Raw genomic sequence first — 12,667 nt, 5'->3', positions numbered from 1 at the left:
ATATGGCCGTTGCAAAATAAATTCAAGAGATATCAAGCAGTGGAACATGCAGATTTAACAGAGTGTGCAGTTTCAGTAAGATTTATCAGTGTTAAAAATATAACTGTACTGATTGAAAGTAAACAAAACTATCCGAGTTGAAGGGCTGGTATTAGAAATATCTGATCATAAATGCTGATTTTAAAAAAGCAGCAAGTAGAGCAGGGGTGTCAAATTGCCGGCTCACGGGCCAGTTGCATCATACAGATGCCGCACCTACCCCAGCTCCAGCAATGCAAAAAATGTTGTGATATGTCACAACACGTCACGTGACACGGCGAGTTTGACACCCATGAAGTAGACTCTTGAATTCAGTGAAAGGGGGGGAAAAAAGGCAAGCATGCAAATTGCTAGAATTCTTGGTTGTTTTGTTTTGCTTTCTTTTTTGCCTATTTTAAAGTATAGAGACAAATTTTATTTCTGTAAGCCCCAAATCACTGTATATTGTTACATAGTACAGTAGAGAAAGTGCAAAATGTTATCAGTTCAGATATATTCCCAGCTCAATCAAATATGGATCATGCTCTTCATGCAAGGGGATATGGCCCAGGAATCCCCTTATATACTGCTAAGGAACTTTAAGAAATAAAACTTTATTAAAACCCTCCTTGCCTGTTTTAATCCAGATTAAAACAGATTTTTTTTCTCCAGAGGAATCATTAGCAAAAGGGAGATGAGAGAATAAAATATTTCAACCACTATATAAGGTAGCCTATTTATTTATTGTTATCAACCATAGGTTACTTCAAAGTCCTCTTCTGTTCTGAAAACAGTGGGAGTTGAGTTTCTTTTGTACATATATAATACTGTGCTACAACATGAAGTACATACAAAACATCCTAGATTTCCCTTTTGTATAAGGGGAAATTGTACCACTTTTTACTGTTTGCATCCTTATCTGGAGTACTTCTTCAACCAGAAAATGACATTTCCATATTCCAATGAAGCAGTTCTTAAGAGATGAATTTGAAGACAGAAATCCACCCATCTATGAGAACCGAACTGATCATCACCAAACAAATTCAGTATTTCCAAGATAACTAGTGTTTCTTTTCATTTGTAACTCTAAAGCCAAATTGCACTGATACGAAAATTCAGTTCACGAACTGATCAATAGTCTATTGCTTGATGTATAGTTGCTGTGTAATTCACACACACAGGCAAAAACACACTCTAGCAGATATCTAAAGGTGAGGTAAGTCTATTAAATTGTTACTGGGCTACATAAAGTTTCATATATATTTCTAGACCGACTTGAATATTCCAGTGGTAATACATAAGATGACAATGGGTAGTACCAAATATTTTCAGCAATGTTGTTATATGTGTAAATCCTTAAACCACTTCTATAATCTCAAGTATCGTCTTTTTTTTACAAGAGTCACGTTTTCCATGTCTTTTCTTCTAATGACATCATTTGTACAATCATACTGCTTCCTTTTCAAAAGAAATGAAGATCAGAATGATCCATCATTTTCCCAAAGAATTCTCCTTTGTGAGAGTGATAGCTACATTGTGCCAGATTTATCTGAAGAACTGTTAGGAAAGAGCTTCTCTGTGGGTGTCACCGCAGGACTCCCCATTCCTGAGCTGCTACTGCTACTTGATCGATGTTGGACAACAGGTCTGATGGGACGCATTGGTGGGGGTCTCAGCTGAGCTCCTGCAAGCCGGGCTGAGAGAGCAGGTTTAAATGTCGTCATCATTTCAGTGGTTGAGCTGCTGCTCCGCCTCATAGCTGCATCAGGGTCTCTGATCATGATGGTATGGAGGGGACTGGCAGGTTCAGAACTGACCGAACCAATTTGTGGGTTCTTCATTGGTTCAAGAGTGTCCAGGACAACATCAGGGGCTTGTTTCACAGTATTTTGCCTTTCGAGCTCACGCAGCTCATTCAGGGCTGTGCTCATGGTCTTTTCAATGTCCTGTAAACACAGAAATACAAACAGAATGTGAACTAGAGGAGGATCTAGTTTCCTTTCTTATTTACTTTAGGCAGAAGGTTTGATACAGATAACCACAAGTGGAACAATGACTCAAGAAAGAATTTGCGTGGGAACTGATGACAGTAAACTATAGCATATAAATTTCACACTCATACAATAGTGTAATGCAAAGGTCCCCAACCTTTTGGGTACCAGGGCCCGGTTCCATGGAGAGAGGTTTTTCCGCGGACCGGAAGGTGCATGGTTTTGTGTGCTACCCGCATCCCACGGATGGGGCTTTGCTTGTTTGTGCAGACCAGTTGTTGGCATGCTGCGAACTGGTACTGGTCCATGGACCGGGGGTTGGGGACCCCTGGTCTAGTGCAACCTTCCTCCAGGCTGGTTCTCTAGCTGGGAATTGTAGGAGCCGAAGCCCAAGAGACCTGAAGGACAAAGGCTGGAAAGAGTTCCCTACACTGAGACACACTGAGAATGTGAGAAGATATTTTTGGCTCCCATTCTGTAGATAACTCTCAAAATTTCTAAATAAAAAATATGACATTTTAGATATAACCTAATTAAAAACATTAAAAAAAAGAAAACCGTAGAACCGATAAACAAGTACATGCAATATACAAATGGATGCGAGCTCTTTAAACTATAACTTAATTTCCACTATGCAATTCCACTTCTTTCAATTTTGGTATGGCAGAATAACAGGTTAGACATTCTGTTTAAGGCTGAGATGGTACTGCCACCTTTCTTACCTAATTAATATTTATTATCTCCTCGTGTATCCTCTTTGGATGGAAGGTGTTTAGCTTGCTGTGTGTTTACATCTTACATGAAGCTTTCTCTTTTATTTATTTATTTATTTATTCATTCATTCATTCATTTATTTATTATTTTATCCAAATTTATATAGCCACCCATGTCACACAAGATAACTCTCTGGGTGGCATACAATAAAACCAACAATGAAAGCAGAGTATAAAAATGAATTAAAACAAATAATTAACGTAATTAAAAACAAGGTTGTGAGAGGGTTAATAAGATGCCATAGCAGCATCTGGGCTATCTGCTACCGGGAAACCCCCATTTTGAGGGCTTTTCAGAAGGCCACAACCTTTGGGCTGACCTCATCTTGGGGGGGGGGGGAATGTTCCAGAGGCAGATACCAGAGCAGAATAGGCTTGTCTCCTGGGTCCTGTCAGATGGAACGTCTTAGCAGACAAGACCTGCAATATGCATCTCCCAGTAGAAGTACCAGGTAATAATTGGGGAGAGGTGTTCCTTGCCATTGGAGCCTAATTAACCGCCACTAAGAGGGGAAGAGGACAGGGGAGTGAAACACGGACAAAAGAAATTAGAGTGAGGAAGACATAAATAAACGAACAAAATAAAAACATGATAAATCTTTGCCAGGGTACCCAGCTACACCACTTTCTGAAGCATATGGATATGGCTACAGCAATCTATGCATTAATCATGTCCTATTTCAATGGCTACAAGGCACAGTAATTGGTTGCTACCCTTGAACAATAATAAGGGCTGCCCTTGTAGAGTGTCCAAAAACCACAGCTGGTACAAATTATTGGAGCCAGATTGCTTTCTTGTGTGCATTTTATGAGCCATGGTATACCAATTTTAAATCAACTGCACTGGCTTCTAATTACTTTCATTTATGAGTGATTTCCCCCTCCTGGTTCCTGCTGTGCTGCTTCATCCTGGGAGGGGGGGGCAGCTGTTCCTGGGAGGGATGAGTGAAGAATGCAGAGAGTGCATGCCAAGAGTATATATTCCCAGCAAGGGAATCACCCGTGGTGCGAAGGTCATCCCAGCTGCCCAGCTAAAGCTAGCAGGCACCTCGATTGGGCAGCTGCAATATAGGAAGACATCAGAGGCAGATGATCACTTCAGTGACAATGGCAAAGGCGTCAATTCCCACTGCACAGAAGATAATGGGAAACCACTCCTGTATTTTTAACCAAGAAAAACCACATGGATAGAAAATATAAAATCACTGACAATATACTGCCAGATGATGCTACCGAGGAAAAAGATCTTTCAGAATACCATACTAATGGGTATTTAGGACATGGCAATGGCAAACCACTTCTAAAAAAGCTTGGGAAGAAAACTGCAGGGACTAATCCAGGCAGTCCCCAGGAGTCAAAATTGACTTGCAGGCACAACAAAACCAAATATTACTGTAGAAATAGGGAGAATAGCATGGTCTGTTCCTGATAGGCTGATTTGTCAACTTCGGGGCCAGATCAAAATGGGAATACTACAATCTACATTCTATTCTAGAAATGAATGAAATGCACAGATTGATCCATTCCCGAGAATATCAGAATTTCATGCAAATGAATCAATGGATGTTCTGCTGGCAACTAGGAAAATATTACTTTGTCATGCCTGCAATATCCTTAGCACACCCCTTCTGTCCCATTTAGTAGACCACAAATTGGATAGATAGATACATATGTATGTGTATTTAAAGAAAGATTTTGCGTGTGTGTATGCGTATAAGATTTTGCGTGTGTGTATGCGTATAAACACATATATACATATATGCACACACACATGCACTATATATATAAAATCAGGATTAGCTTTGACAGATAAACTTTGACAGCAACTTATGAATAATGGATTGCATCACTTTCAACAGATAAAACCAACTTATAGCACCACTTAAAAAATTCAGACGTGAACTGTGACTAACGCTGTTTATTAAGGAAAACTCCACTGTGCATAGATATAGTGATGGCCATAGCTTGTTGTTACGTGATTCTTTCGTCTGTCCTCATTCTTCTCGTATTTCATTTCAGTGCATGATCCCTAAATTCTAACATTGTGATTTGTCCCACCCCGCATTTCATTTTGTACACCCTGACTCCTCTTATCTATCTTCAATTTATTCTAAAGAGACTTTTGCTTGTACGATACATTTTTTTAACCCTACTAATCATTCTGGCTAGACTTTATAATTAAAATGCTGAAGTGATAGATTGCTTCTACCTTTTACGATCAATAATAAAAGAACAAGCAGTCAAAAAATATGGCATAGACTAGCATTTGGTAGAGAAACAGTGAAGAGCTCGGGGAAGATATTAAGATGCCATGATGGATTTATATCTATGAAAACCGGGATAGTGCAAGCCGTAGTATTCCCTCTGACATTCTAGGGAAGTGAAAAGTGGACTTTGAAGAAGCAGGATAAGGAGAATATTGATGCTTTTGAACCTTAGTGTTGAAAAAGACTCCTAAGGATATTATGGACAGCCAAAGAAACAAACAAATGGATTGAACAATTCCTCTTGAGGCAAAAATGACCAGGCTCACATTATCATACTTTGGATACATTATGCAAAGACCTACGTAGCTCATTGAAGAAGATGGAAGGAAAAAGAAGCATTCAATGACAAGCTGCAAGATAAGATTCAATTATAGCAGAAAAGAATGCGCCATTGGAAGACCCAAAAGATCACATTAGGAGCAGGCAGTCAGGGAGGAAGTGTATCTCTGTATATCAGCCTGACCTCAATACCTGGGAAGATTCTGGAAAAGATAATCAAACAACGAATCAGCAAACACCTAGAGGCAAACAAAGTCATTACTAAAAGCCAACATGGGTTTGTCAAAAACAGATCATGCCAGACAAACCTTATTGCAGTCTTTGACCAAGTGACAAAATTAGTGGACCAGAGGAATGCTGTGGATATAATTTACTTGGACTTCAGTAAGGCATTTGATAAAGTAGATCACAACCTACTACTTGATAAGATAGAAAAATGCGGGTTAGACAGCATCACCACCAGATGGATTCATAGCTGGCTCACCTGCCGTTCTCAGCGTGGTCCTCAATGGAGCTGCATCTACATGGAGGGAAGTGTGTAGTGGGGTGCCCAGGGCTCTGTTCTGTGCCCAGTGCTCTTCAATATCTTTACCAATGATTTGGATGAGGGGATAGATGGGGAGCTCATCAAATTTGCAAGACGACACCAAGCTGGCAGGAATAGCCAACACTCCAGAAGACAGGCTTAATATACAGAAAGATCTGGACAGACTTGAACACTGGGCACTATCTAACAAAATGAAATTCAGTGGTGAAAAAAGCAAGGTTCTACATTTAGGCAAGAAAAACCAAATGCACAAGTACAGCATAGGTGGCACCTTGCTCAATAGTAGTAACTGTGAGAGCGGGTAGCACAGTGCTAGGCTGCATTAACAGAGGGATAGAATCAAGATCACGTGAAGTGTTAATACCACTTTACAATGCCCTGGTAAGGCCACACTTGGAATACTGCATCCAGTTTTGGTCACCGCGATGTAAAAAAGATGTTGAGACTCTAGAAAGAGTACAGAGAAGAGCAACAAAGATGATTAGGGGACTGGAAGCTAAAGCATGTAAGGAACGGCTGCTGGAATTGGGTATGTCTAGTTTAATGAAGAGAAGGATGAGGGGGGACATGATAGCAGTGTTCCAATATCTCAGGGGCTGCCATAAAGAAGAGGGAGTCAATCTAATCTCCAAAGCACCTGAAAGCAGGACAAGAAGCAATGGATGGAAACTAACAAAAGAGAGAAGCAACCTAGAACTAAGGAAAAATTTCCTGACAGTTAGAACAATTAATCAGTGGAAGAACCTGCCTCCAGAAGCTGTGAATGCTCCAACACTGGAAGTTTTTAAGAAGAGACTGGACAGTCATTTGTCCGAAATGGTATAGGGTTTCCTGCTTGAGCAGGGGGTTGGACTAGATGACCTTCAAGGTCCCTTCCAACTTTACTACTACTACTACTACTACTACTATTATTACTACTACTACTACTACTACTACTACTACTACTACTACTACTACTACTTCCTGGGGCCAAAATGGAACTCCAAATGCAATGTATCATACATTTCTATAATGACATTACAGATTGGCAGTTTTATTTTTAACCCCCTCTAGAACTGTTCCTGCCATGGAACTGGTATCTTTGCCCTGTGCTTTTTTTTTTTTGTTTAACAGCTGTTGCACACTAGGTTGACATTTACACCTAGCTCAAACATCCATTTCCTGAATAGTCTTTACTAAATCATAACACACAAATATAAGTGGTGTTTAACTTTGTGTATGTCACAATGAATCACTATTCTTATTTCTGTAATATTCATTTGAACAAAATACTCAGATACATTTTATATAATTTTGGGAAAGGTCATTGAGAGGACTGACCTTTTAGAATAGTTTTATGAATCCATCCCTATGTATGCTTGCTGAGAATGAAATGCTGCCAATCTTATCAGAATTTATTTTCAAGACTATGCATGATTCTGCACCCTAGAATAGTTGAGTTCAGTGAAATGCTATATGAGATTTAGAATATCAGGTTGCGCTCCAACATTTAATATCACTGAGAAACTATTAAAAATGCCAATTTAACTAAGATAGTCTAATTCCAATCTTCCTAAACCTTTTGGGCTCTGAAAAATTGTGAATCAAAAAATGCCAGGGTGGGATTCATCAGGATGATCTGAAGCCTGAACTGTTCTCCAGGAATTATTATGCATTTATACAGAAATTTATATGGAAGTTCTCTTTTCACATTTCTTTTCAATTATATTTTTGTTTTTCTCTACTGTTCACAATTCTTTACTAACCATTTGTTACTCTACTCCTTTTCTTTGACATTATAGTACTTCCTTTCCATGTATATTTTTAGTACTTTTTCCTGCTAATTAATAAGAGGCTCTTTATGTCACGTTTTATGATAAAGATAAGAAGTTAACAGTGTTTCTCAACCTTGACAATTTTAAGGCATGTGGACTTCAACTCCCAGAATTCCACAGCCAGCATTGCTAGCTGTGGAATTCTGGGAGTTGAAGTCCACATGCCTTAAAATTGTCAAGGTTGAGAAACACTGAGTTAGAAGAATCATCCCTTTCTCTGGAGTTCTACTACCTGTTGCAGAATTTTGAAACGCTTGGTTGGTAATTGCTTCTCAGCTTGCTTCCCTGCTAACTTTAGAAGAAGAAGCCTACACAAACAATTATCAATTTTTGTTTAAACTATTTTTAGAGCTTTGGAAAGTTGTATGCATGAAATGCTTACTGCTGTGTAAATTAAATGGGGAAAAAGCTCCCTTTTTCCTATAAAAAGAAAATGGCAGTACTAAGACTAAATCCAGTGATCTACAAATCACCAGTGGCTTTATTTAAAAAATGTAACAGCACTATTCATTAGGTTTTCTGCAGTGGAAAATGTCATAGTACTAAGCAGGGCTTTTTTTGTCATAGAACGCCCAGAACGGAGTTCCGGCACCTTTTTTGGATGGAACCTTGTAGGGTAGGCAAGGTGGGTTGTATGATGTGTGTGAGTTCCAGCACCTTTTTTTTTTTTACAAAAAAAAAGCACTGATACTAAGCAAAAAAGCTAGGAAGTGAGAGCCTAATCACTCAATCAACAACCCACACAGAAAAAGTTGAAAGATGTCAGCCTGAAAATCAACTAACCTTTGAGCAACCCATGCAGCTAAAAGAAAAGAGACACTCAGCTGAACCTGCACATATACGGCCATTTATTTTATGTTTAGTCCATAAATTCTACTTAATTCTACTAAAAGGCTTACTTGCTATTTCGGATTTTTAAAAACCCTCAGCAAAGATTATTTCTCTCTGCCATTTATCCTCCTTAATGTAAATCAGCAATCTTCTGATATATAAAAAAAAATGTTTTGAGTTAGAAAACCTTTTGACCATGATAGATCTGCACAGCCTGTTGCTTGATTCTTTTTCACATATGTGATAGAGAGAATATCCTGTGTTTAGCCCAGTTCCAGGTGACTTCATGGAGATATTGTACTTTCTTCAGAGAGGGTTTTTTAAAACAAAAACAAAAACAACACCACACTGCTGGCCCATAGGCCAGATGCATTGCATGGAAACTGTGCCCACCCCAGCTCCAGCAAGGGGGAAAAATCATGATATATCACAATACGTCACGTGACACGGAGAGTTTGACACCCTGGTCTAACCTATAGAACTGGCATTCTCTGATCCAAATCAGGATCAAATCAGTCCAACCAAATATTAGCCAGGAGCACACACACACTTGCCCGCTGCTCACACAAGTAGGGATCCATGCACTTGTCTGCCACTTGCCCATACCTTCCAAGACCCAGTTCCAAACGCCCCCAAGCCCAGTAGTAGGCCGCAGCCCAGAGGTTGGGGACCCCTGTCATAAGTAATAAACGGATTGATGTTGGAAAATTCTTGATGTACGTCCTTTGAGTTCAGAAACTAATAACCCTTAAACCAAGCCATTATGGATTTAATTTTTTGAAATGCATTCCAAAGTATCTGATGTGTCTAAAATTTTTACAACATGCAGTTTCTACAGAACTCTCTTCTTACCTCTGCCAGTGCTTCAGCTTCTAGTGCTTTCTGATCGCCAAGACTACTATGCCGAGTTGAGCTACAAGTAGACCTCAGTTGATGGCCATCACTCAATGTCTTTCTGTCTGGATAATTGATACTGCCAGCACTTCCAAACGTTGCCATCCTACGTTTTTCTGGACTTTCGATCCTACCTCTGTTCAACGGCAGCAGGTGAGGACTGCTAGGACAAGCGGCTGCTCGAGGAGGAGTATCTATTCCTGGACCAAAACCTCTTGGGGGGCTATGTGTGTCACCCCCACTTCGACGGCGAGGGATTGCTGCTCCATCAGATCTTAACCTCACCCTGGAAAATAAGACCAACATGCTTGTGAAACCATTGCCCCAAATTTCCATATTCAGCTAAAAGTTCATAGCTGTTTCAAAGAGGGGGTTGTAGCGACTGCCTTGAAATGTCAAGCTGAAGAATCAAATCTCTGATTCTTCCTATGTGGAGCTCTCCCTTACCTTCTTTAACATCTGGATATTTGAAACTGCTGGGATATCTTCTATTATTTCAAGGTAATGAGTCATCAGTAAACAGGTAATGCATGTTTCTTATCCTGACCTATGCTGATTTTTTATTTATTTTTACTTACTATCTAGGCCAGCGGTTCTCAACCTATGGGTCGCGACCCCATTTGGGGTCGATCGACCATTTCACGGGGGTCACCAAGCAAGGCTGTCCGCCATTTTTTTTCCCTTTTCCGGCGGGTGCCTTACCTCCCTTGAGCTGGGCCTGCTCCGTCTCTGCCGCTTGCCAGCTACGCCTCGGCCGGCGCAGGGGGCGGAACCACGCACGCGTGGCGCTCCCAGGCAGGGAAAGTCCTCGACTTATGACCGGTTGGGTAGTCCTCGACTTACGACCGGTTTAGTCCTTGACTTACGACCGGTTTAGTCCTCGACTTACGACCGGTTTAGTCCTCGACTTACGACCGGTTGGGGGTCGCGGCATTAAAAAGGTTGAGAACCACTGATCTAGGCTGTTAAGGAACAGATGGGATCAAAGAAGCTTAGACTGATTTTCAAGAAAACAAAAGTTACTGTTTGACCAGAAATCGTCTGGTTCATTATCAGCTGCAGGTTAGCTACAGAGGAACTCAACACTTCTTCTGAAAGAACAAGTCTGTAATCTGGAAATTCTGTCTGCATGGCTTCTGCTTGTTAATCAGATAGAGTCCATGATCAGGGATGTCTTCACTCAAACTCTGTCTGGTGTGCTAGTGCTACTATTTTGTGGAACAGCGATCCCTGGCCATATAAGTCTTGCCCTTGTTACTTCCAGGCTGCATTCCTGCAATAAGCTCCAAGAGTGGTTCCTTCTGAAGATAATTTGAAATTTCTGCTAGTATACAATAGGTTAGCTAATGACTGCAAGAGGCGGGAGCTGTTTTAACAGAATTACACCATTACTGTGGGCACTGCATTGGTTGCCTGTTTTTTTTTCCAGGTTTAGTTCAAAGTTCTGGTTATGGTCTACAAATGCCTGCAGGGACTGGTACAGGCTACTTTTGGGACATACAGTCTGTTCTTAGAAGAATCCATTTTAATTTTTTTTTGACTCTCCATGATCAAATCAGGATGACATGCCTCACATCCCTGCCCCTGAAGAAGTTACAATATGAGAGCGAAGAAGAAGCAAGTCTTTTCAATGGCTGCTATAGTGTTATAGAATGGCTTCAACCCTGTGGCTCAACCTCTTGCCTTTACAAAACAATGGCTACTATAATTCTTCACTACATCTTTGGAATTTAATGTTTTTGCAGATGCTAATAGTTTTAATAATTTTATTGTGATTGTTTAAAAAAAATTATTTGCACTGCTGACACTATAATAAGCAACCTAAAGTCTATTGATTTATAGTGGACATAGTGAAATAAATCAATATACCGGTACATGCTTCTTCCAGGTTAGACTTGACATTAACTGTGCAAGTCATCTCACAACTTTTCTACAATCTATGCATTCAGATTGTCTTGCCTGTAGCCAGAAAAGAATGGGGAAGAGAGATAATTGTATCCAAATGAGAATAATTTTTTTTACCGTCCCATTACTCCTCCAAATCCATAGTCTGGAATATGATCTGTTGGAGACTGAATGTCATTCTTTGATGAGGCTTTATCATCCAGCAGAGGTCCACTGCTTGCTTCACTATCTGCCTTCTGACTAAGGCTGTCGGAAAAGGCATCATCCCTGTGAACAACAGAAACCTCTGTTAGGCTGAGCTTAATGCTTCATACCTAAGGAGGGAAAAACTTATTAATTTGTGCCAGCAGGTTGGTAAAATACCGATGGATGTACTGTGGTTAACCTGTACAATAAACAGTTAAGAGAACTAGGCAAGTCTAGCCTAACAAAGGGAAGGATTAGGGGTAACAGGATAACTGTCTTCCAGTACTTGAAAGGCTGTCACAGATAAGAGGGGATCAACTTATTCTCCAAGAAAGCAGGACATAAAGTGGAATGGGTGGAACTCATTAAAAGAGTGATCCAATCTGTAAGTAAGAAGAAATTTCCTGACAGTGAGAACAATTAATCAATGGGCAATCCTATGATTCTAGTTGATTATTTGGAGGTATATCAGTGATATCAGAAAAGTTTGGGTTTCTACCCTGTTGTCCGCTCATCTCTGAAAACGTTACATAAATCCCTGTGCACAGTATAAACATACTTTCTTTTTCACCTCATCCATAAGTCTCCTCTTTTCTTCTGGCTGGATGCCAACAATGTTTACATACTGTGTCTTATAGGATTGGAGCATTTTTAAGGAAAATCTTCCTTAGCTCTTTCAAAGAAAAGGCTTCCACTGCTGTCATTACACCTATATTTTTCATATTTCAGTGAATGATGCTTTTTCTTTTAAAAAAAAAACTCAACTGGCTGCATCACACTGACAAACCCTGTTTCAAATGTCAAGAGGGTTAGCTGTCAGCAATGGAACCAGTTGTCATACAAACAAATACATTTCCTCAAGCCTTGGCTCTACTCACTCCAATTAGTCCCCTTTTCCTCCTTCTGTCTGTTAGAAAAAGCAGAAACAGCAGTATTTTCCTTTATTACTAGAGGCAGTTACAACAGTAAAAAAATACACATTAAAACATTAAAAATAAATGAAAAATATTAATTTATTAATCTGTAGTGCTGCCCAGTCTTATTTGTTGAGAAGCGCAGTTATACACAATGAATAAATTCATGAAAATTAGCTACATCCATTTGCCTTTGGAATGCCTCTGAAAGAAAGCACCATACAGCTATCAGATTGAACAAATTCTCT

General features: G+C 39.9%; 1 protein-coding gene across 1 annotated transcript in view; it reads right to left on the bottom strand.

Annotated features, from left to right (window-relative positions):
- Nucleotides 1–414: 414 nt before the first annotated feature.
- Nucleotides 415–12,667, bottom strand: part of SRGAP3 (SLIT-ROBO Rho GTPase activating protein 3) — a 95,227-nt gene continuing 82,974 nt past the window's right edge. Inside the window, exons 19-21 of the mRNA XM_015821262.1 lie at nt 11,437–11,586; nt 9,373–9,700; nt 415–1,964 (exon numbers count right to left, since the gene is read on the bottom strand). Of these exons, the coding sequence (XP_015676748.1) occupies nt 1,548–1,964; nt 9,373–9,700; nt 11,437–11,586 (895 nt within the window). The 3' untranslated portion in view covers nt 415–1,547. The remainder of the gene's footprint in view (nt 1,965–9,372; nt 9,701–11,436; nt 11,587–12,667) is intronic.

The sequence above is a fragment of the Protobothrops mucrosquamatus genome, unplaced genomic scaffold (assembly GCF_001527695.2).
Source record: "Protobothrops mucrosquamatus isolate PMUCROS unplaced genomic scaffold, P.Mucros_1.0 scaffold1290, whole genome shotgun sequence".
Classification (NCBI taxonomy): domain Eukaryota; kingdom Metazoa; phylum Chordata; class Lepidosauria; order Squamata; family Viperidae; genus Protobothrops; species Protobothrops mucrosquamatus.
This window is presented reverse-complemented; position numbering and strand designations above follow the sequence as displayed.